This window comes from Hemicordylus capensis, chromosome 6 (genome assembly GCF_027244095.1).
Source record: "Hemicordylus capensis ecotype Gifberg chromosome 6, rHemCap1.1.pri, whole genome shotgun sequence".
Classification (NCBI taxonomy): Eukaryota; Metazoa; Chordata; class Lepidosauria; order Squamata; family Cordylidae; genus Hemicordylus; species Hemicordylus capensis.
The window spans coordinates 70,813,959-70,839,933 of NC_069662.1; the positions used below are offsets into that span (position 1 = coordinate 70,813,959).

The 25,975-nt window shown below is 43.5% G+C and overlaps 1 protein-coding gene across 14 annotated transcripts in view; it reads right to left on the reverse strand.

Moving 5' to 3' along the window:
• The window catches only part of PLEKHG4B (pleckstrin homology and RhoGEF domain containing G4B), a 239,592-nt gene that overhangs the window by 139,954 nt on the left and 73,663 nt on the right, over positions 1-25,975 (reverse strand). For 13 of the 14 annotated variants that reach the window (XM_053261042.1, XM_053261039.1, XM_053261044.1 and 10 more), the window contains one exon: positions 4,076-4,150. In XM_053261042.1, coding sequence (XP_053117017.1) covers positions 4,076-4,132 — 57 coding nt within the window. In that variant the 5' untranslated portion in view covers positions 4,133-4,150. Of the gene's footprint in view, positions 1-4,075; positions 4,151-25,544; positions 25,647-25,975 lie in introns of those variants that run through there. The other variant, XM_053261036.1, reaches the window with a different exon arrangement.

A 25,975-nucleotide genomic window follows, 5' to 3' on the forward strand; every position in this document is an offset into this window, starting at 1 on the left:
ATCTGGCCACTTCACTGCTTACCCCAACTTCTAGATCATTTATGAACAAGTTATGGTCCCAGTACAGATTCCTGGGGGACCCCACTTCTTACTTCCCTCCATTTTGAAAATTGTCCATTTATTCCTACCCTCTGTTTCCTGTCCTTCAACCAGTTACCATTCCACATCTGAACCTGTCCTCTTATCCTATGACTGCTAAGTTTACTCAAGAGCCTTTGGTGAGGAACTTTGTCAAAAGCTTTTTGGAAGTCCAAGTATCAACCAGATCACTTTTATCCGCATGCCTGCTGACACTCTCAAAGAACTCCAAAAGGTTAGTGAAGCAAAACTTGCCCTTGCGGAAGCCATGCCTTCAGCAAGGCCAGTTCTTTTATATGTGTAACCATTTTGTCCTTATTTATGCTTTCCATCAATTGACATGGCACAGAAGTTAAGCTAATCGACCTGTAGTTTCCCAGATCCCCACTTGGATCCCTTTTTGAAAATCTTTACTTTTGCTACTTTCCAGTCCTCTGGCACAAAGCCTGATTGTAGGGACAAGTTGCATATTTTTGCTAGGAGATCAGCAATTTCACATTTGAGTTCCTTCAGAACGCTTGGGTGGATGCCATCTGGTCCTGGAGATTTGTTAACTTTTAGTTTTTCAAGGAAGTTTAGAACATCCTCTCTCATCACCTCAAATAGACCCAGTTCTTCAGCCGCCAAGCCTGAGAAGCTCAGTTCCAGAGCAGGTATATGGTCAGTATCCTCCGCCGTGAAGACAAATGCAAAGAACTCATTGAGCTTCTCTGGAATCTCCTAATCCTCCTTAATAATCCCTTACATGCCCACATCATCTAAGGGTTTTCCCTGTCAGATTTTCTGACAGGTTTTCTGATTCTGATATATTTAAAGAAGTTTTTGTTATTCCCCTTGGCACTTCTAGCTATATGCTCCTCAAACAATCTGAAGCTATTCACACGACCGTGCGAAAGCGGGCTAATGCAGCCCAGCCCAGTGAAAATGTTTCTCTGGTGGAAAGCCCGCCTAAAACCCCCTCCCCTTAACCTAGGTTTTTGGGTTGCGGGATGCTGTGGCGCATCTCAGTGACTCGTGAGGAGACTTCCTCCGGGAGCCTAAAACAAGCCTCCCGGCCTCAGAGGTCTCCCCAGGATGCCTCGTGTGGGGCATCCTGGGACTTCTGGGTGCCATGCGGTCCCTGATCCCTGCCACCCCTACTGGCTCCCTGACCTCAGCCCCTACCAGCTCCTTTGGTCAGAGGCAACTGCCACATGAACACCCACTAATGTCTGTCAGCCAGAGGCGCAGCAAGGTTCCTTCCCAGGAGTAGGGTCCACTATGGTGTGTTAGTGGAGGAACAGGTATGGGGTGCTGTGCCCAGGATGGTTTGTGTAGAGGGCCAGTGTCCCAGAGCATGGCTTGTGCACACATACTCCCATGGGGGCCATCTGCCTGAGGGTTGTGAGGGGACTCTCTACTCATAGTGGGCATGTGCAGGGAGCTTGCTTGCATGCATCAGTGGGGGGTGGTATAGGGAACATAGGAAACTGCCATATACTGAGTCAGACCATTGGTCTATCTAGCTCAGTATTATCTTCTCAGACAAGCAGTGGCTTCTCTAGGGTTGCAGTCAGGAATCTCTCTCAGTCCTATCTTGGAGATGCCAGGGAGGGAACTTGGAACCTTTTGCTCTTCCCAGAGCAGTTCTATTCCACCATGTTCCTTCCTTGCAAAGGGGGTGTGAGCAAGCAGCTGGTGAGAGAGCTCCCCCCTTCATTTCAGGCAGTCATTTGCTGCAGTCATGTGATGAGGGAGAGAAAGCTAAATAAATGGCATTCAGGCAGCAAATGGCTGCCTGAAATGAGGGGGAGAGCTCGCTCACCGGCTGCTTGCTCACGCCCCCTTTGCAAGGAAGCGATGGGCCGGATGTTACTAGAGGGGAGGGGCTGCTGCACCACCAGCGAGAAAAATCATGGGTGGCACTTTAAGAGGTAACAGGAGGTACTCTTCCCTCCTTGCCCCCCTCCACCCTCCCTACAGTTAGCCACTGACAGCACACCCCATCCCACCATGACAATGGCAATTTTTATAGACAAAAGCCAAGGATTTTATAACCAGGGATTTCCCCTTGTGTCCCCCCTCCCTGCAGTTACCACAGCCCCCAGAGGTGCCCGGCAAAATTTGAGAAGCGGCAACCTGCCTATGCCTTAATCCGCCTATGGTCATGGAGCATGTATTTAGTGTCCTCCTGGCCCTAGAGGTTGACTAGTGTGACTGTCTTGTCTTTCCAGAACCTGGACCCTTGCCCTGCTGTTCTGGGGCAGTGAGGGTGCCCCAGCCTTCTGGTCTCAGAAACACCATGAGTGCCAAGGAGCCAGGGTTCAGTGACATGACCAGGGCAGGACTTCCAGCCCTATTTTAGACACTGTACATGAGTACATCATGTTATATTTAATGTCTGAACAGGCTTTAGTCTTGATTGCTAAATGGAACCTCCACGTTCTGAGGCAATATACTTCTAAACGCCAGATACTATTGACAATCATCAGGGGTGACAATCACCAGGTACCCTTCATTTCCTGCATATGGGCTTCTAGAGACATCTAGATGATCATTGTTGAAAACAGAATGGTGGACTAGGCTGACCTTTGCCTGATCCAGTGGTTAATATCAGGCATTAACATCTAGTTCCCCTGACTACTAGGTATCCTATTCAGCACTACCACTGACCAACTTCTATTTTCACCATGCATTGCCCCAGAAGTGAAAGTGATTGAGACAGTCAGGGATAGTACCAACATAAGCTTTATCAATGGAAGAAAACCTCCATAAGTTATAAGCTTCAAAGTTCTCCAAAACAGGCCTTCATGGTAGCCCTGCCATCTGCCCTGGAAAGAAGCCCTTCTTCAAAGAAGAGCCATGGGGGAGAAAACGCCAATAGGTATGGCTAAAGAAGGTGCGGGTTACAAGATCAATATCCACAGTAAGCATTTCTCCCCACTCCAACCCCCACTAATATCAATACATTATCATTACCAACAACTTTCGATCTAATTTATACGTCTTGGGGCTAGACACAAGCAAAGCAAAGCAATCCGAGTTTCTCAGTATTCTTAATTCTCTGCCCACTGCCAAATACCACACATGTGCAATTCAGTCAAAGAAACACAGAACATAAAATGTTCTAAAATCTAACATTAGAAATTAACAGTTCATCTTTGAGAAAATGCAGTGCTAAATATTTTGAGGTGCAGTATTATATAAATACAAATATAAATATAAAAACTATATTTTTATAAAATGGACAAAAATGTTTTCTGAGCCAAAATTATTCCTTTCCCAATATTAATCTGTGTGAAAATAGTCTCCACAGATATCTTAATCCACATTCATCCTGATGTGTGTCCCAAAATTATCAGCTGTAATTTGAAAGCAACACAGGAAATCAACACAAGAACTGCCAAAGAAAATTTTCCATCAATTCTCTCAATAAAAAGTTGCATAAAATAGAAGCCCAAACCTCTTTTAACAATTTGCATAAGATAACAAAGGCACTTCTGTAATTTTTATCGGTTTCTCAAAAGACTGTCTTGTTGAACTAAACCCCATTGCTAGCTAACATTCTTACATAAAAGTTGCTGCATATACTACTAAGAGAACAAATTCCATGTCTCCCACACAATAAGAAATAGTACACAAGTTCATTTTGCATAACTACAAACTCCTAGCATTACTACAAAATCCTATTTATCAATCAATATCAAGTTAGAGGCAAGAAAGGGGGACAAATTCCAGATATTTCAACAAGTTGACTCCAGTTTGGTAAAGGCACTACCAAAATGTATACTTGCCTTACATTTATATTTAACAATTATTTAGGAAGGCTGGTTTGATCACAACAGGAAGCATATAAAATTTAAGGATTGCTAGAATATTCCACAAAGTTCTTAATTACTTTTGCAAATAACTAAGCCATACTTGGAAACAGCTAATTAGAAACAAATATACCACATATTAGAAAGATGTTCTGTAATCTTGCAAGTTTGTATTATTATTGTGTCTGCAACAAACATACCTTTATGCTCAGACAATTATCACCTCTTGTCTTTGGAGCTGCAGCTCGATGATTCATAATGACACGTCCTCTGTTCTGATTTCAATGCAAAAAAAGTAGTCCATAAAATCAACTGTGTTGAGACAATACAGACTGTAACTCAAGACCATGCCCTTCTAATAATTTCACTTGACGTTTCTGCCAGATTCCCTTCACCCTCTTTTACATGTGAATTTTATACACTCCCTAAAAGTTCTCAGGAAGTTTTCTGCACTGCCAGTTGTACACTTATCAGACCGTGAGAACAGATTAACAGTGCACTTCCAAACAGCCCAGACTGCTCTCCCATTGCTTCATTATGCATACTGATGTAACTTCCTCCATCTAAAAGAGAGAGAGAGAGAGAAAACAAATCTACCTCTAGCACAAGAACAAAGCTACTCTGAGTGCCCTGCAGGGAGCTGGAGGATCACTACACTTCCCATTTCACAGATAAAAAACAGCAGCAATAGAACTTCTTACAAAGTCAATCTACAAGCTGAATTTGCAAATATTCCCATTTATAAGGAGAATAGATTCTCTTTAGCAGCCTATCACAGTACACTACGAAAAGCATTTCTGTTTGTTATGCAGGTTTACTTTAATTTAGGCAGACACTTCATGATTTGAATAACTAGTAAAAGCATACATTCATGCTTGAGGCTAAGTTTCTTTCCCCTACCCAGAGACTGCGGGTGGGGGGGAGGGAATACATTACACTATAATGTGTGAAGTGCAGCATGGCATATCTGCCATGAGTAAATCATCAGGAAATACAAAGACTAGTCCATGTACTAATAGCAAAACATACACTTGTAATTGCACTTTATAGACATGAGGGTGTACATTCTGTCCCCACCCTGCCCCCACACAAACACAACATGTAGTCTTTATTAGGGAAATAAATGGCCTTTGCATTTTGAGTAGGGCTTCTTCATCAGGGGCAAAATCAATATAAGTTTCTGTATTCTAGTTAACAAATGCAATTCTAATAGAACAATTCTAATAAAAACAAATGCATTCTAACAGAACTTTGAACTAAAGACAAAATAAGGAAGATCATAACCCTCAAAACTCTGAGGATGATCTCTGAGAGGGAGGGAAGGAGATTAGGCAGTATATAAATATGATAGATAAATAAAATAAATAAGATGGAGAGAAAAATCAAAGAGGTAACCAAAGTAGAAAAAGTTGTAACAATGGGTAGCTTCAACTACTCTCACATCAATGTAAAAGCATGTTAGGGTCATGACAAATATGGAACTGACCCTGGACTTAAAACTGAGTAGTGTCGAGAAGGTTTCCAAGGAAGTATAATATGTTACATTTAATTTCAAAAGACAAACTTCTCCGAAGTGAGAGAGTTCATTAAACGGAAGATGAAGGGAGAATCAAATCTCACTATTATTATTATTATTATTATTATTACATTTATATCCCGCTCTTCCTCCAAGGAGCCCAGAGCGGTGCACTACATACTTAAGTTTCTCTTTCACAACAACCCTGTGAGGAAGGTTAGGCTGAGAGAGAAGTAACTGGCCCAGAGTCACCCAGCAAGTATCATGGCTGAATGGTGATTTGAACACGGGTCTCCCCAGTCCTAGTCCAGCACTCTAACCACTACACCACGCTTCATCACTATGACACTTGGAGGTATTTAAAACAGCAATAGAACCTCAGAAAGGTGCTAAAAAGCACCAAAAGGTCCATGGTGATGCCAGAGTGATTAGTAAGCAAGGCCATGGAAGCCTTAAGGGTAAGACGAGTTCCCTCAGAAAATGAATTTCCCCCCTAAATGAGGAAAAAACAAAGCACAAATACTGGCACTATAAATGTAAGTTGATGATAACACAAGCAAAAAAGATTATTTGAAGAGCATATTGCCAAAAGCATTGGTTCACATTCTCTGCAGCTTTAAGGGAGGGGAACTCATGTTCTGCCCTTGCAGGAAGCCAAGTCACTAGCTGCACTGCAGTGTTGCTCCTCAGGATTTGGGAAGCAATTATTGCTTCTCTCCCCTCTCTGCAAAAGCTGTGTTCCTTGCTAGGAATATGCCCCTGAGAGCTGTGCAATCCTAAGGAACATATTCCTGCCAGGGAAAATGGATTTGTTAGGTCAGAAAGAGCAGCGAAAATCAATTCCGGATTCTCCTCCTTGTGTGGTGGGTTAAGGAGCAAGGCTACAATGCAGCTTGTATCCTGGCTCCCTATTAAGGTTGATCCACCCTTGTAAAGCTGTGGAGAATGTGGGTCATTAAAACCAACAATAAAAAAGAAATTTTTACTGTTGATTTTAATGGCCCACATTCTCCACAGCTCCACCTCCCTAGCTGGTTTCTTACTTTTGATGTCAAAAGCAAGAAACCAGCTAGGGAGGTGGTTGGACCATTAGCTGATGGAGGAAAGGGAGATAACAGAGAATCTGAACTAATATGTTTAGAATCAGAGCATTAATGTGAAATACAGTACACAATTTCTCTTTCAAAAACCTAACATGGGACAAAGCTTATGCCTTTCAGAAATGCACATTTGCCTTTCTGTGCCCCTCCCCCCATTATTGTTTCTGGTGCTGCAGCTTCCAGCACTGAGTCCCATACCCCATAGGACAACCACTCAATTCACAGGGCTTTTGCTTACATGAAATCTCACTATTTGGAACTTTAAAGCACGCCACAGACCTGCATTAGGCTCTGCCCTTTCATTTCCCTTTGATTACCCTGCCCTCAGGCACAGAACAAAAGCAAGTACCATAAACTCACCTGCCTTTGTTTACTTTTAGATACAGTTGGGGAGGCTCCAGCAATTCCTCCTTAACTTAGAGACTTCACTATGACATCGCCTCAGGGACAGAATTTTATAGAAGTGGCCACCTGCATCTTCATTGTAACATTTTTTTTTTTTTTTTTGCTGCCAGTATTCACATGTGAGTTAAAAAAACAACTCACTCCTAATAGCCATTTTAATAATCAAAATGTTTTGTTTGATTTCCTCAGTCTTTTGACAAGGTATGCTATGCAGAAAATTGTATTTAAACAACATTTCCAGTGTCAAAAACCTGAATTCTCTATTTAGCAGTTAAGGAAACTCAGTTTCCCAGTAGTAGTGGTATAACAGAAACCTGAAACCAAATCCACAAACAATGTATTCACAGTATAAAGAAATGTAAGCTGTGCTGCCTCAAGAGACACACTGGATTGTTCTTATATTAAAGATCATTTGGCACCATGATAAAAGGTTTGATTAGCATCCTTTGATCTCTTATCCCATTGTGATCTTTCACTAAACCATTTAGAAAAACTGAAAAGAAGGACAAAAGGGTTTTGGATTTGACAGAGTTTACTCCTTTAGTTCTGCTTTCTACTAATTATTTTAATGGGATTCCAGAAACTCAGCGCAGACAAAAGAAGAGCAGATCTCAAAATATTTATTCCAACAATCCTGATGTTGGAGGTTTTTTGTGTGTTCAGCTATAGACAGACATACACAGCTACTGCTGAGGGAAGAAAATACTCAGCTGCCAAAGAATTCAATTATTTCAGAGCCACTAAAAAAAGAAAGCTCATATTTACACAGCCACACACACTAGAGGTGAGTCAATCTATCCTGAAGGAGTGGTTTACACATAATTAAAATATGACTGTTAAGCTATGGAATGCCACAGCTAGATTGATCAATGGGATTCTGGACCCTCCAAATCAATGTGGTATGATCAATAGAATGCTGGATCAGAGAAGTCTAAGTTTTGATCTCTCATTGGCCATGAAGCTCACTGGGTGAATAAGTTACTATCTCACAGCTTTCAGGGGTGGGGAACCTTGGCACTCCAGCTGTTGTTGAACTACAACTCCCATCATCCCCAGTCACAATAATTGTTGCTGGGGATGATGGGAGTTGTAGTTCAACAACAGCTGGAGTGCCAAGGTTCCCCACCCCTGGCTAGGTAATTGTAAGAGTACAGAGGAATAACCACATGCATGTTTAAGTAAATACTTAACCCATGTGAGATCTGGAAGCATGAACATGTATTTACTTATATCTGAATACCATCCCAAACCCTGGGCAGTTTACAATATAAAACAAATAAAACAAAATTTAACACACAGATGGGTGTCTCCAAGCAACACTATATGGAATCTGCCCAAAAGGTAGGAGCAGAACCACTGCAAAGCAGTGCCTCACACTCCCAACCCCCTCAGATAGTCCAGAAGGATACTATGGTTAATAGTCGAGAAAGCCACTGAGGGATCCAAAAGGACCAACATAGTCACACTCCCTCTTGTCAATTCCCCATTGGAGATCCCCATCAGGCTGACCAAGTCACTCTTCACCCCATAGCCCACCCGAAAACCAGTTTGAAATGAGTCTAGATCATCAGTTTCCTCCAAGACTGGAGCTAGAAGGCCACCATCTTCTCAATTACTTTGCCTACCCATGGAAGGTTGGAGACAGGCCTATAGTTGCTTAACTCTGAGAGATCCAATGTAGGCTGCTTTAGAAGAGGTCTAATAATTGCTTCTTTAAGACAGGAAGGCATCCTGACCTCCCTCAGATAAGCATTTATATACAGGTCTTCTACAACAATGCCTCTGCCAAATAGTATAAGACATGTTGGAGAAGAGGACAGCTGGCAGGCCGCACTATTCCAAGCTGCTTGTCCACATCTTCAGGACAAGCTGCTTGAACAAATCGAAACTGATCCAGCCTAAGCTCATAAGAGGAGTTGCTGGACACCTCCACATTAGACTCTATGATGATTCTGGAATCCAAGTCAGCACAAATATGAGAGATTTTACCCACCAACAACTCATTAAAAACATCACGATGTGTAACTGATAGTTCCAAGTTCTGATTCAAGGGATAGTTCCAAATTCAAGGTAATAGCCCTTTCACAACCCTAGACAACTCTGCTAGATGTGAACTTGCGGATCCAATGCAGGCAGAAAAGAATTGCTTATTTGCCGTACATTTTGCTTGAGAACAGGTCTTCAAATGTGCTGTATGTTGTCATCTGTCAGATTCAAGTCAAGTTTTTCCTTCATTTGTGCTCCAGTTGTCTACCTTGCCACCTTAGCTCCTATAGTTCTTCCATATACCAAGGGGCCAATTTTGAAGTGGGTTGGAGAGGAGGCTTACGAGAGATCATGTCTACTGCCCTGGTAAGTTCACTACTCCAGTTTCCCACCGTGGCATCAACAGAATCACTGGCAGAGCCAACACTAAATTCTTCCAAGCAGTGTTCTCTTTAAGGCGTGTACATGTGTGCGTGCTCACACATTTTCTGATGTCCACTCAGTTAATTTTAGATCCCATCACATTGCCTTGATACTGCTGCCCAGAAAAAAACTCATTCCGCACACAGATGAAAAAAATTAGGGAGAACACTGCTTCCAATCACCTTCTCGGGAGGACCATTCTAACAGGCCCCTCCCCCTTGTGGAGATGGGATGGGATTGTAAATCCATTCTTAAGCATTTGACACTAAGTCTTGTTCATGAGGCATAATGTATTTGACATAAACCAGTAATTTTTAAACTGGGATCCGTTGGAAGTTTATTAGGGGTTCCCTAAATGACAATCTGATCACCACAGAACCAGTCTTCCCCTGCAATGTTCAGTACAGGAGAGCACTGGGCATATTTCATTCTCAAATAATGTGGCCTGAAAGAGAGATTCAACATGACTAGCAAGTTAACAAGAACATGCCCCAGAATTCTCTGCCAAAGCACAGATGGGGCAGGAGTACAGAGCTTTCTTGGCATTCAAACTGATGTGGAAAGGGTTCTCAGAAGGTAGAAAGTTTAAAAATTATTGCTCTAACATTGTGACTAGAGTGAAATTTTTTACTTTTCAAGCACACAGATAAAGGTAATATTTTCTTGTGTTTTGCTAAAAGGATCCTGGATACTGAACATACAGATATCTAGCTAAGCAAACACTACCTTGCTGACAAACTGGGAAACAGTTAGGTGAGGAACCTATCACCCATTTTCACAATGCATGAATATGCAATAGTCTACAGAGAAAAAACTAACCCAAATAGTGGTTCTCAAGTTTAAGCACCACTGTCCTTTGGTTACTCCATTGTGCAATAAGTTGATTTTGCTCCAAAAGTCCATTGGCCTTATCTTAAGGCTTTGATGCACCAACAGTCAGAAAATACAGCCAGGGGCGTAACTATAATAGGGCAAGGGGAGACAGTTGTCTGGGGGCCCACTGCCTTGGGGCGGCCCCCAGAGGTAAGTCACATGATTGACTCCCCCAGTCGCGCACCTGCCTGTGCTTCCTTCAGTTTTATTCATCCTCTGAAATTGATGTGAGTGTTAAAACCTGGAGCTACTAGAACAGCATGTCTTTCTCTAGTACCATTAAATGACTTGCATCATCCACAATTTACAAAACCTTTTAAAAAACAATTTAGGATGATGTTCTATTGTGGCACATAGGAGATACAGACACACACACACACACACACACACACACACTTTTTGTTACCACTATTCAGCCTCATTTAAGATTCTTTACTTCATGAGCTGAGGTTCGGGGGGGGGATATTAAAATCTTGTCTCTGGGCCCACCACAACCTTGCTACACCCACAGAATACAGCACTATACCGGGACTGCCCATGGGTATGTTAACTCAAATATTTAGAACCTTGAGCATAGACAGATGTATAATGCATAGATAAGTTACCCCTTCTAACTTGGCAAAGAGGCACCTTTTAACATGGTGATTCTCTTTATTTAGCAGAGAAGAGTAACTGGCCCTATCCACCCCCAGCACAGTGCCTCCAGTGACTGTTGTGGGTGTCTATCTTAGGTTTCTTTTTAAATTGTGAACCCTTTGGGTACAGAGATCCATCTTATTTATTGTTTGTTTGTTTGTGTAAACCGCCCTGAGCCATTTTGGGAAGGGTGGTATAGAAATAGAACAAAAGCGTGAGCCAGCGTGGTGTAGTGGCTAGAGTGCTGGACTAGGATGAGGGAGACCTGAGTTCAAATCCCCATTCAGCCATGAGACTAGCTGGGTGACTCTGGGCCAGTCACTTTTCTCTCAGCCTAACCTACTTCACAGGGTTGTTGTAAGGAGAAAACCTAAGTATGTAGTACACCGCTCTGGGCTCCTTGGAGAAAGAGTGGAATAAATAATGTAAAATAATAATAAAATAATTTTTTTAAAAAATAATATAAATAATATTGGAAGTGAATACATCAGGAGAGTTAGAAAAATCCTGAAGTCCTAACTCAATGGCGGGAACACCATACAAGCCATGAACACCTGGGCTATACCTATTATCAGATACACTGCAGGAATAATAGACTGGACCCAGGCAGAGCTAGAGACGCTAGATCGTAAGACCAGGAAAATCATGACCATCAATCATGCTCTGCACCCCCGCAGTGATGTAGATAGGCAATGCCTCCCTCGCTGCTCTGGTGGAAGAGGAATGCTGCAAGTGCATCAAACAGCAGAGGAGGGAAAAGAGGCCTTGAAGAATATATCAAGGACAGTGAAGAAGATGCACTTCAAATGGTCAATAATGAGAAACTGTTAAACACCAATCAAACAAAGCAGGCCTACAAGAAAGAACAAGTCAAGAACCGAGCAGAAAAATGGAAAAATAAGCCACTGCATGGTCAATATTTGCACAATATAACTGAAAAATCAAACATCACTTAGACCTGGCAGTGGCTCAAGACAGGCAACTTGAAGAAAGAAACAGAGGGTTTAATACTGGCTGCACAAGAACAGGCACTAAGAACAAATGCAATAAGAGCAAAAGTCGAAAAATCAACAGCAAGTGCCACCTTTGTAAAGAAGCAGATGAAACCGTGGACCACCTAATCAGCTGTTGTAAAAAGATCGCACAGATTGACTACAAACAAAGGCATGACAAGGTAGCAGGGATGATACACTGGAACATCTGCGAAAAAATACAAGCTACCTGTAGCCAAAAATTGGTGGGACCATAACACTGAAAAAGTTGTAGAAAATGAAGATGCAAAAATATTATGGGACTTCTGACTACAAACAGACAAACATCTGCCACACAATACACCAGATATAACTGTAGTCGAGAAGAAAGAAAAACAAGTCAAAATAATCGACATAGCAATACCAAGGGATAGCAGAATAGAAGAAAAAGAAATAGAAAAAAAATCACAAAGATCTACAAATTGAAATTGAAAGGCCGTGGTAGAAGACGACCAAAATAATCCCAGTAGTAATTGGCACCCTAGGTGCAATTCTAAAACACCCTGAAGAGCACCTCAACACCATAGGGGCCACAGAAATCACCATCAGCCAATTACAAAAAGCAACTTTACTAGGAACAGCCTATATTCTGCGACGATATCTATAATAATAATAATAACAATATTGATAATAAAATTCAGCCATCCCAGGTCCTTGGGAAGGACGCGATGTCTGGATAAAACAAACCAGTCAATAACACCTGTCTGACTGTGTAAACAAGAAATAATAATAAAATAATAGATGATGGGTACATGGAATACTGACCTTCAGCTTTCGTGTTTACATAAGCCTGTTTAGGTGTTATAATCTCTAGAGAGAAAGAAAGTATGGTCAGCAGGATCGCACCTACTAACCATGTCTCCCGCCAATGACAAACCATGCTCCTGGGTGTCCCTATGCCCAAGTTGCCTAACCCTTTACACTCCAGTATTTAGATAAGCTGTAAGCCAGATCAGGAAACTGTTTTGCACAAGGCTCCAATTCAGAAATCAAACTACATGTGGGTTCATATTCCTTACAAGGGTATTGTAATGACAATATTTACAGAAATACTTGGGAGAAAAACTTCTTTAAAAACACTAGTTCACTTATACAGGAGAAAGTATTGCAAAGGTTCTGTTCTCCGCTACTACTGTGCATACGGAAACTGCAGATACTGGATCATTGGGGCTATGGAAATCCAGAAGTTAGGTTCTCGGAGATCAGAAAAATGTTCAAAAAGGGGTAAAATGTCCTATAAAAAGGGGGGGACGTGGCCTACTGTGCTCTGCAGGTCCCCAGCACTCCAGCAATGCCCCACAAGAGTGAAGAACTGGCCAAAAATGGGGGGGGGGGTTGGTGGTTTGGCGCTTTTTTTTTTTTAAGAGCCATGAAATGGCTCCCAATCTCTGCTGAACTCAAAATGGAGCTAAAATGATCTCCAAAGTCATTTCCAGGCGGCCCCTACCTGCAAATACGAAGGTTTGACACTCTTTATGCCTTTTCCTGTGTATACCGAGGTTGAGTGTCCATCACCCGAGCATGGATATGCAAAACTGCGAGTGCTAGACCCATGATTAATGAGGTTCTCCTGTCTAAATTTTAGTACAGCATATATAGGCACATAACATAGACAAAACTTAAGACCTCAAAACATAGCATTGATAATACAGGGCATTCGATGAAAGATAATTTCAAGGTGCACAGGTTCAAGGAGCTTTCTATTTACTTACAAAATGATAAGAAAGAAAAGTGACTATGAAGGATCCATTAAAGACTACTGGGGCACAACAACATTTAGAATATGTTAAATTAAGAAAAGGAAGAATTATATGAATTTAAATATAGATTTTGGAATTCCTATAGATGAATCAGATAAAGAAATATTAAGATACTAGCTGATCCGGCGCAGAGCATCTGCACCCCTAGTCGCTGCCGCTGCTTTCTCCCCCACATCCACTTTTTTGCGTGCCCACACCCACCAAATTATTCCCCTGCCCGTCTTCTTCCTCGCCCGCCCCCCGCCTTCTTCTTTCCCCACCTGCTGGCAGTCTGTTTCTCCGCTTCCACCCGCCGTCTTGTCTCCCCACCCACCCCCTGCCTGCTGTCTGTCGTCCTTCCCTGCCTGCCCGCCATCTTTTTCCCAGCCTGCCACAGTTTTCTTTGGTCCGGCTGGCACCATTCACCGCCTTTTTTTTGCCTGCCCACCAGCCGCCACCATTTTCATTTTTCCCCACCCATCCCGTGGCGGCTCTCCAAACTCTCGCGAGAGCTGCCACGCATGGGATTAGCCACTGGTATGCCTTAGAGAAATATATATAAAGAAGGTGTGTTATTCCACAATGGGAATATTGAAGGGAGTGTCTCCCTTTTGATTGCTACAATAAAGTATCAACAGAACCTATTGTAGTCACAAACTTTCAAGAGTAGGATCAGAAGATTTCCACCCAAAAGAAGAATTGTACAATGGAAAACATGTAGCAGCAAAGGTTGTAGGTAAAAAACGGTTACAGGTAGCTCATTATCTTTAGGCCTAGCTGAATCAAATGAGATAAGGAAAAACAGGGTGATTTCATTCCAGTATCCATCACACCAATGTTTGGCATTTGCCTGCAGAGGAAAGTGCTGCATGTAGGGAGGGTTTCTGCCTGTGTCTAAGAACCACATAATGCTCAGGGTTCTGAATTATGGAGAGTAACCCTCCCTTCAGAACAAAATGCCTGGACAGGGTTATATCCTGGATTTAATTCAGAGAAGCACATCCTATTTCAGCCTGCAGTAGACACCTAGGCCTAAATGGAGAAAAACCATAAATACGCACTTAATATTTCATCTAAAAAGTAGACTGAAAACCCCCTCTTTGTTTTGCAACCTGCTTTGAGATTCTGATTTCAAAACTGGAGTGCAAGGCTACTAAAGAGAACTGGGCAAAACTATCTTCTTTCCATGGCTGAATGCTATAACAAAACAACAACAACAACAGCATAACAAAAATAGGTTTTTGTTTCACAAGGAAGAAATGCAGTATGAAAAAATATTTCAATTTTAAGTTATAAAATAAAACCAAGGGCCTCTTTTCTTTGAAGCTTAATTCCAAATTTTAAAAAATACATATATTATGGAACAATTTCAAATTGATGTTTCAGGCTATAAAAAAAGTAACAGGCAGGCAAACAAAAAACAGCTAGGATCACCAGCTTAAATAAATAAACAAACAAACAAACAAACAAACAAATCTCAGAGCATTGCACATAAATACTCTTTATGAAATGTTCCCCAGGTTCGCTGAAGAACATGCCAGAGCTGTTACTCAGATAGGCTTTATTTAAGCTGGCTGATTCATCAACAGTTTACATCTATACCTTATCCTGATACCATTGCTTTGGCAGTGAAAAACAAAGACTATGCCTCTTCAGTATCATACTTCATGGCTGGGAACATTAAGACAGATGTTCTGTGTGTGGGTCAATCCCAAAACTTGCCCAGGCTTCCAAATAAGAGGAAGGAAGTTACAACCTATAAACCGGGCTCAGTAATAAATATTATCAGGTACTGCTGCACATAAACTTAAACTTGCTTAAATAAATAAAATGCTTAAATAAAGTGCCTCTATGGTTCTGCGCCCTTGAGATACTCGGGTAGAGAGCAAGCCTGCCTGATCCAAGCTTGAATGGCCATGCTAAGTTTCTCCATTATTGGCTCTGTGCTTTGATAAGCTTCCTGCTTAAGTTATGCTCTGAACAACTGTAGGAGTAAAAGATATACTGCTATCATGAACCATGTCTGTCCTTTAATTGCCTGGCCCAAGACTAATTCCAGTCCAAAGCCTTCCTCATCGCCTTTTTCTTTTGGCTAGCCCTTGCTTCCTTTCCTCCACATCTCTTGTGGCTTGTATTGATGTATTGTGTTGTGCCTTGTATTGAGTCCTGGCTACCTTTCTCCAGCCTTGCCTTCTCCACAGGGAAGCCAGCCCTCTTCTCCTCACGCAGCACCCCAACCAAGCCCTCAGTACTAGATTTCTCCAACATCTGATGGGAGCTCTCTTCTTTTTCTTTCCTTTTTTTTTTAAAATGCCACTGGCAAATCTTGGCAACATTCAGAGATCTAGAAAATGAGGGGGAAAGTAGGAGATATGGTCGACTGGCCCTTCCTGTGAGTAGTTTTTTTACTAACAGACACGCAGCCCCCTGCCTTCGCTATTGTTCTGGGACTTTGAGCAAAGCCTTTTGCTAGCTCCCTTCTTTCTCTTACTCCCTCACCTCTCTTGAGGTGAAAAGGTTATGAGGGAAGAGGTTATGGCTTCCAAATAAAACAAGGCATTTTAACTGAAATTACTAATCTGACAGCTTCAAACCTATCTTGTTTGAAGTGTGTGTCTTTTATTTGTTTTTCTTTTGTAAGGATTCTGAGATTGACTTCTCTTCACGGGCAACCTAAGAGGCACAGCTTGGAAACCAGGCTAGTCCAAAATAGCCAAGTAGCTCCACCACTCTATAGTCCTTATGCCAGTTCTTGTTTGCTATTGGTTGGTTATTTTGTGTTTTGTGTGTGTGTGTGTGTGTGTGTGTGTGTGTGTGTGTGTGTGTGTTAGTAGTATTGAAATGACAGGTCCTCAGCATAAGTTATTTGGACAGGTTTGTGGTTTATATGGCTTAATTTTCAAATCTGATAAAGGATTCTCTTAAGTAAATGTTGCATAGAACTGTAGCCCATTCTATATAGTCCCCCCCCCAAGTAAAGCCTCAATGAACTGATTGGGGCTTACTCCCAAGTAACTGCTGTATGCACTGGATTGCAGCCCAAGGACATATCCCAGAAATGTTTATATTGTAGGAAAGGGAGAAATAAGGCTTGCTTAAAAACAAAAGGGGGAAAAGTACCATATGTACATATTTGTGAGAAGAAAAGAAACCAGTGGGATCTGTGTGTGGCCAAATACATTGTGGTATTTTCAAGTGGTGTGAAGTGTGTGTGTGTGTGTGTATAGGAGGAGAGGGCTGAGATTGCAAGGAGGGGGAGAAATGGAAGCAATGCTGATAGAAGAATGGATGCAGCTACTGAGGGGTAGAAGAGGCAGGGGAACTTTAGAGTGAGAGGGCATTGCTAGTTTCCACACTGACACCTACAATAAAGCACTCTAAGGGCAGTATTCCTTTATTCATAAGCAAACAAGGGGCAGATTTAGCACTAAATAGCCAGTTGCCAAGTACTGGTGTGAATTATGGAGATTTTGGTTGAGACACAAGGAAGCATGACCCTTCTTCTGCTGTTGCTCCTCTGCAACTGGTATTCAGAGGCATCCTGCCTCTGAGCCTTGAGGTAGTCTATCAAGACTAGTAGCCACTGATAGACTTGTCCTCTAAGTCCCTTTTAAAGCCATCGCTGCCTCCTGTGGCAGAGAATTCCACAGTAATTATGTGCAGTGTGAAAAGTCCTTCATTTTGTCGGTCCAAATTTTATGGCAATCAGTTTCATGGCTTCACCCCTTGTTCTAGTGTTGTGAGAGAGGGCAAAAAAACACAGCTCTCTGTCTCCACACCATACATCATTTTATAGATATCTATCATAGCTATTAAAAACTGCCTGCTCAGATGTCACCCATTATGTCTCCAAGTCATCAGCTACTGCCAGCTTAATCAAATAACAGGGCATGACTGAAGCTGATCCTAGGGGCTTACCATTGGGACAGGGTACACCTTTGCTATCCACCACCACCACCACCAGTCTCCCATGTGAGGTCTACTGATGTTCTCAGCATGTTTAGTTGCCTCTCTTCCTTTTTCTTCTCCTCTCTAGCAGATTTTCTGTGTATGTGTGTGCATGCACAACGACTAAAAATCCTCTGTCTCACCTCTGGGACATCCCCACAAATTAGGAGTGAGTCACTTGCTTGTATACTGCACCACCTGTCACTGGACAAGGAATGTGGGCTTCAGGAGGTAGGGCCTCAGACCCCCTTCTAGAGTTTAGCCAACTCCCTGTCTGTCTCCCTCCCTCCTTCCGCCCCCCCACTTTTGAATGACTGGTGTGTGTGCAGACCTTAAGGCACTTACAGTTTTTAGACGTTTGCCCCTGAGAAGGGCTGCCTACCTTGCTAAGGCTCAAGATTCTTAGCTCTCTGTCTCTAGGGGAAGGGTTTCACAGGGAATGCTGTTTGAGAAGCATTCTTGCCCAGTTCCAGGCTCTCACTGCTACTGAAGTCAGAGTAAAGAAGCTCTCAGAAGCATTGCTGTAGCCTTGCCAACTCCTCCCTCTGCTGCCTACTGGCTTACCACTGGGTCTTCTCACACATAACTCAGGCGTTCGTGCTGTGGCTATACTACCTCCTTGAATTCCCTTAGAGGAACGTTTATAAGGAGCAGGGGAGAAGCTTGGCCATCTTCACTTCCAGCCAGGTCAGCTGGATCATGGAGCTGAAGGGGAGATTCTTTATGACAACTTATTCAGGAACTCACTCCCTTCCATTGCCATGAAGAGAATCACCCTTTCTTTCCTTCAGTTATTTGATAACAACTGGCCTTGCAAGGTTTTTAAATTGTTTTTAGTATTTTAATTAGTTTTAAATGGTCTTGAATTGTGTTAAAATAGTTTTTATATTGCTTTAAGCAGTGTGTTTTAAATGGTGTTTGTTTTTATGTCTTTTTAAACTTCTTGTGCACTGCCCAGAGCCTTTGGATGGGGCGGTATATAAATGTAATAGATAGACAGACAACTCTGGACTAGAATGGCCTTCTTACCTGTAAACATTTTACCTGAAACGCAATGTTTTTCAATATGTTTTCATGAATCAGATTTTCAAGATACAGTAGTGACCTAGTAGTTCTCTGTTCCTCAAATATAAGGATTAGTGAAGGAATTTTACATCTACATGAAAGCCATTAATGATATATACTGAACCTTTATTACATCAAAGAAAGATGTAAACAAGAGTGTTTTCTGTTAAGAAAAGGATTGGAATGCTGCCATATTTCTCAAAGTTATGATTTTCTGCTTGATCATGAAAATCTTTGGAATAAAAAAAAATGTAAACTTAGATGGAAAATCAGGTTGTCTGCTGAAACCTGTCTGATTCCAGACTGCTTCAGAAAAGTAATAGATACAAATGACAAATATTTATATACTGCTTTTCAACAGAAGTTCCCAAGGTGCTTTACATAGATATTATTAAATAAAATGACTCCCTATCCCCAAAGGGTTCACAATCTAAAAAAGAAACATAAGACAGACAACAGCCACTGGAGGGATGCTTTGCTGGGGATGGACAGAGCCAGTTGCTCTCCTCCTGCTAAATAAAAAGAATTATCAGTTTTAAAAGGTGCCTCTTTTGGTCAGTTAGCAGGGATTTTGAATTAAAAACTAAGCACCTTGAAATTATATTATATATAAAGCCCTTTGGAATCAATGGGGATGTCTCCTATTATATATATATATATATATATATATATATATATATATATATATATGTGTGTGTGTGTGTGTGTGTGTGTGTGTGTGTGTGTGTGTGTGTGTGTGTGTGTTTCAGTTCTCACCAAAAAGCGATTACAAGTCAATTCATTTTTGCTGAAATCAGCTTATATGCAGCTGAAATTAAGGCTTGAAATTCCTATTTGGCCATGCCCCTCAAAATAGACAGCTGCCATGTTGGCTCTGTTGTGACATCATTGCTGCTCTCTTTGTTTGAGGCCTGGTCATTCTGAGTACAGAGAGTGAAGTTTCCTGCAGTACTCTGACACAAAACAACTGTCATTTTGAGAAGCCCAGAAGGTACAAATGGTGTCTAATACCACTGTGCAAGAGCATCACCCCCCACCCACCCCCAAAACCCCACCTAATTAAAGGCAATCTGCAAAACCATGACCATCCAGGCTGGAGTGCTCCAACCTGTGTCTATTTGGAAATGAGCTGTTACCCCAGACTTGCAGAATTAATGTGTAAGGGGAAGTAGATCTAACTGAAAGGAAGAGAGAAAGCTTGGGCGGGCCACTGACTCTTGTGTTTGCCTCTGCCCCACCTCCTCCACATGTGTCATCACTGGGGCTGCTGCTGCTCCTGCTATAAAGAGAAGGCTGGGCCAGGGGTGTGAGCCTTTTGGTGCAAACCGAAGGGCGATAGCACAAGGGCTCTCATCCTTGTGGCTCTCAGCCTTGGGGTGAGCAGCCTGGGGCCCCCAGAAGACCTTCCTCTTTCCATCAAGAAGCCAGCAAGAGAGTATACTGAGAGAGTCTGGGACCTGGTTTTTTATCTAACAGAGGAGCTATGGTTGGTTAAGCAAAGGAGATGTGTCTGGGAGAGCAGAAAAATGGGGATGGTCTGGGGACAGCTATATCATAGGTAGTGGGCACAGGGAGGTATGGCGGTGGGAGTTGGGCAGGCCGTTACGGGGGAAACGGTCCAGGCAACTGAGGCCTGTTCCTTTTTCCATCTCTTTTTCCAACCCTGCAGCCCCAGGTAGCTCTGAGAACACAACCTCGAGGATTAGGGTGCTGCTGTTGAATTCCAGATCAGTAAACGCTAAAACATCTCTCCTCCACGATTTGATTCTGGATGAGCATGGTGACCTGGTATGTGTGACGGAGACCTGGTGGGATGAGCTGGGTGGGGTTGGTCTCTCTCAGCTCTGTCCTCCAGGTTTCCTGATCATGCAGCAGCCCCACCTCGAGGGTCAGGGAGGGGGCGTTGCATTCATCTATCACAAGACCTTTCCCATTTCCAGGTGCCTGGTCAGGCAATCTCAAAACTTCGAGTGTTTGTCCTTGAGGGTGGGCCTCCGAGATAGGCTGGGGATTCTGCTGGTGTACCGACCACCCTGCTGCACTTCAGTCTCCCTACCTGAGCTGGTGCGGGTGATCTAGGAAGTGGCCTTGGGTTACCCCAAACATTGTCTTGTGGGATTTCAATGTCCACACTGAGGCCCCCCTAGTAGGAGCGGCTCAGGATTTCATGGCCTCCATGGCAACCATGGGCCTATCTCAGCTGGTATCTGGCCCTACCCATATGGCAGGGCATATGCTGGATCTGGTTTTTGCTGACTGGGGAAAAAATGATCTGGAGGTGGGGGAGTTTGAGATAACTCCTGTGTCATGGACAGATCATCATCTGGTAGGGTTTAATTTGATTGCTCCGTCTGCCTTCTGCAGGGGTGGTGTATAATTAGAATTGTCCGCCCCTGGAGGCTTATGGATCCGCTTGGTTTCCAGACAGCCCTCGGGGAGTTTCCAGTGTCCAGAGCTGGTGACACTGTCGAGGCCCTGGTCAAGCTCTGGAACAGAGAGACAGCCCAGGCTGTTGACACAGTTGCTCCTAAATGCCGGCTTGCTGGAGCCCGTTCTGCTCCTTGGTTTTCCTCAGAGCTTAGGGCGATGAAACAACTCGGGCAACGGCTGGAACAACACTGGAGGAATAGTCATGATGAATCGAACCAAACATGAGCTAGAGACCATTTTAGGGACTTTTTCTCAGTCTCTTTTGTATCTGCTCAGTGCAGACTACAAAGCTGTTCTGTGTAGCAAATACATTGCTCCGCACATTCCCCCAGATAATGGAGACAGAATCATCTACAGTCTGATGTGATCAGTTTGCATATCACTTTGCACATAAAGTTGCTCGCATCATTTGGACTCCAGAGTTCTGGCAGTTCTGGCAGATGTACCTCAGGTACCATCTGGTCCTATTGTATTGGATTCTTTTCAGTTGGTGCAGTCTGAGGATGTGGACAAGATCCTGGGCATTGTGCGGGCAACATCGTGTGCTCTTGACCCTTGCCTTTCATGGCTAATAAAAGTTGCCAAGGAGGGTACTGGCTGATGGTTGGAGGTTATTATTAATGCTTCATTAATGAAGGGCAGGATGCCATCATGCCTCAAGGAGGCAGTTGTAAGACCATTATTCAAAAAGTCCTTCCTGTCTCTAAACTTCCCTTTTTGGGCACCGTGATAGAACGTGTGGTGGTGTCCCAGCTGCAGAAGGTCTTATTTATTTAATTTATTTATTTTTACATTTATATCCCACTCTTCCTGCAAGGAACCCAGAGCAGTGTACTACATACTTGAGTTTCTCCTCACAACAACCCTATGAAGTAGGTTAGGCTGAGCGAGAAGTGATTGGCCCAGGGTCACCCAGCAAGTATCAAGGCTGAATGGGGATTTGGACTCAGGTCTCCCCGGTCCTAGTCCAGCACTCTAGCTACTACCTGGACCCTTTTCAATCTGGCTTCTGCCCTGGATATAGGACTGAAACTACCTTGATCACTCTACTGGATGACCTACACCGGGAACTAGACAAGGGACTGTGTCCCTGTTGGTTCTGCTGGACCTCTCAGCGGCATTCAATACCATTGACCATGATATCCTTCTGGACCGCCTCTTGAGTATGGGAATTGGAGGTACTGCGGAGTAACTCCGGTCCTTTCTTGGGGGGAGGGTCCAGAAGGTGGTGATGGGGGACTATTGCTCAGCTCCATGGCCACTGGCCTGTGGGGTTCCACAGGGTTCAGTTCTGACCCCCATGCTGTTCAACATTTACATGAAACCGCTGGGAGAGGTCATCTGGGGACTTGGACTGAGTTGTCAGCAATATGCAGATGACACTCAGCTCTATCTCTCCTTGTCACCTCATTCTAGGGAGGCAGAGGATGTCCTGAACCAGGGACTGGAGGCCGTGATGGGTTGGATGTGGGTTAATAAACTGAGCCTGAATCTGGACAAGACAGAGGTAATGTTGGTCAGTAGGAGCCAAAAGGGATGAGGAGATTCTACCAGTTCTTGTCGGGGTTGCACTCCCCTTGAAGGAGCAAGTACGCAGCTTGGGGGTATTGCTGGACCCGGCTCTGCTTTTGGAAGCTTGGCGGAGACAGTGGCCAGGGGTGCCTTTGCACAGCTTCAGCTAGTGTGCCTTTCTCGAGAACGCAGATCTGGCTACAGTTACCCACGCCTTAGTCACATCACGGCTGGATTACTGCAATGTGCTCTATGTGAGGCTGCCTTTGAAGAATATTTGGAAACTGCAGCTAGTGCAAAATGCAGCAGCTAGGATTTTATCTGGAGCTGCCCACTGGGATCACATCACACCTATTTTGAAAGAGCTGCACTGGCTGCCAGTTTGTTTCTGGGTCCAGTTCAAGGTGCTAGTTTTGACCTTCATAGTTTGGGCCCTGGATACCTGAGGAACCACCTCCTCCCAAGGGTTGCTGCCCATTTGACAAGGTCATCTGAGGGGGCTCTGCTCTAGGTGTCGACAATGAGGGAGGCTCAGCTGTCGTGCACATGGGACAGGGCCTTCTCTGTTGCTGCCCCCAGACTCTGGAATGGTCTCGCGGTAGCTATTCACTCCTCAGTCTCCATCACAATTTTTAGAAAGCTTGTGAAATCCTGGCTTTTTACCTAGGCTTGTCTCTACCACTGCTGCTTTGTATTTTTGAATTGTTATATTGTGCTTGTATTTTAAATCTTTTTAGTCAGTTCTATGTTTTATATTTTTAACAATATTTTAATTGTGTAATTTTTATAGTCTTTTTAATTTTTTGGTGTGAACCACCCTGGAATTGTTTTAATGAAAGGTGGTATATAAATTCAACAATTAAGTAAGTAAGTTAGTAAGTAAATAACTGAAGAAGCCCTGAGCTTGTACACATCTTTTGCTAGATTCTCTATCTTCAGCTCTTAGTTCTAAAGAACCTAACTCTGAGGGCTGTGCCCAGAGGTACATACTCATTTCCAAATTGTATATTGCAGAAACAGCTGCTCATGTACATATTTTCATCATCATTATATTCCAGATGTGTGAGATGGAGAGAAGAGTCACTGCAAAGAGGGGCGTAGCAAGGTTGGAGTGGGCCCAGAGACAAGATTTTAAAATGGGGGCTCCCCCTCACTGAAGCTCAGCTCATGAAGTAAAGAAATCTTAAATAAGGCTGAATAGTGGTAACAAAAAGCATAGTAAAATCTATCGATCTATCGATCTATCATGTGCCACAATAGAACATCATCCTAAATTATTTTTTAAAAGGTTTTGTAAATTGTGGACAATGCAAGTCATTTAATGGTACTAGAGAAAGACATGCTGTTCTGGTAGCTCTAGGTCTTAACACTCACATCAATTTCGGAGGATGCATACAACTGAAGGAAGCCTGGGCGGGTGCGTGGCTGGGGGAGTCAGTCATGTGACTTGCCTTGGGGGGGGCAAGGCAGAGGGCCCCCAGACAACTGTCTCCCCTTGCCCTATTATAGTTACGCCCCTGTTTCACATGTTATCAGCCCCCTGAGCCTGGGATACATACACTGGGTCATGTCTTTGGAGGCCAGTCATATTCGGGCCGACTTGGACTCCACTATTTCTGCAGGGTCTGTGAAGGAGGTATCCAGCGATCCCTCTTGCAGTGTTAGATTGGATCAGTTTCAATCTGTGACTCCTGATGACGTGGACAAGCTGCTTGGAGCAGTACGGCCTACCACTTGTTCTCTGGATCCTCGCCCAACCTGGCTGCTTCGATCTAGCAGAGAGATTGTTGGAGATGGCCTAGTTAATATCATAAATGCATCACTGAGGGAGGGTAGGGTGCCTCCCTGTTTGAAGGAGGCAATAGTTAGACCTCTTCTTAAGAAGCCTACCCTGGATCCCTCAGCGATGGATAGTTATAGGCCAATCTCCAATCTCCCCTGGCTGGGCAAGGTAATCGAGAGGGTGGTGGCTAGCCAGCTCCAGGTGGTTTTGGAGGAAACTGATTAACTGACTAGACCCAGTTCAAACTGGCTTTAGAACGGGCTATGGGGTTGAGATAGCCTTGGTCGGCCTGATGGATGACCTTTACCGGGAAATCGACAGAGGGATTGTGACTCTGTTGGTCCTCTTGGATCTCTCGGTGGCGTTCGATATCATCGACCATGGTATCCTTCTGGGTCACCTGGGGGAGTTGGGAATAGGGGGCATTGCTTTGCAGTGGTTCCGTTCCTATCTCTCGGGTAGATCCCAGATGGTTGAGCTTGGTGACAGTCGCTCCTTAAAGCAGGAGCTGTTATATGGAGTCCCTCAGGGCTCCATTCTGTCACCAATGCTTTTCAATATCTACATGAAACAGCTGGGTGAGGTCATCAGGAGATTTGGTGCTGGGTGTTATCAGTATGTTGATGACACCCAAATCTACTTCTCCTTTTCATCTTCGGGAAATGGCACTCACTCCCTAAATGCCTGCCTACAGGCAGTAATGGGCTGGATGAGGGATAACAAATTAAAGCTGAATCCAAGCAAGATGGAGGTGCTCATTTTGGGGGCTCAGAATCTGAGGATTGAGTTAGATCTCCCTGTTCTGGATGGGGTTACATTCCCCCAGAAGGAGCAGGTGTGCAGCTTGGGAGTACTCCTGGACCCAGGCCTCACCCTGATTTCTCAGGTGGAGGCCATGGCCAGGAGTGCTTTCTATCAGCTTCAGCTGATTCGACAGCTGCGCCCATTCCTTGAGGAGGATGACCTCAAAGCAGTGGTGCACCAGCTGGTAATCTCCCAGCTTGACTATTGCAATGCGCTCTACGTGGGGCTGCCTTTGTACGTAGTTCAGAAACTTCAATTAGTTCAGAATGCAGCTGCCAGATTGGTCTCGGGGGTAACCCGGAGAGACCATATTACGCCTATTTTGAAACAATTGCACTGGCTGCCGATATGTTTCCGGGCAAAATACAAAGTGCTGGTTATTACCTTTAAAGCCCTGAATGGCTTAGGCCCGAGTTACCTTAGAGAGCGCCTTCTTCTGCGTGAACAAGCCACACATTAAGGTCATCCGAGGAGGTTCATCTCCAGTTACCACCAGCTCGTCTGGTGGCGACTCAGGGGTGGGCCTTCTCTATGGCTGCTCCGGGGCTCTGGAATGCGCTCCCTGTAGAAATCTGCAATTTGAATTCTCTATTAGTCTTCAGGAGAGCCCTTAAAACGTGTTTGTTTGGCCTGGCTTTCCAGGGTTTTTAAATCTGTTTTAATATTTTAACCCGATTTTGGGGCTTTTAATCACTGTAATTGTTTAATTGTTGTTCTAGAATGTTTTTAAATTGTTAACTGTTGTTATATTGTTTTTAATTTGTTTTAGCTTTTTATTGTTTTAGTGGTTTGTTTTAATTGTAAACCGCCCTGAGTCATTTTGGAAGGGCGGTATATAAATCAAATAAA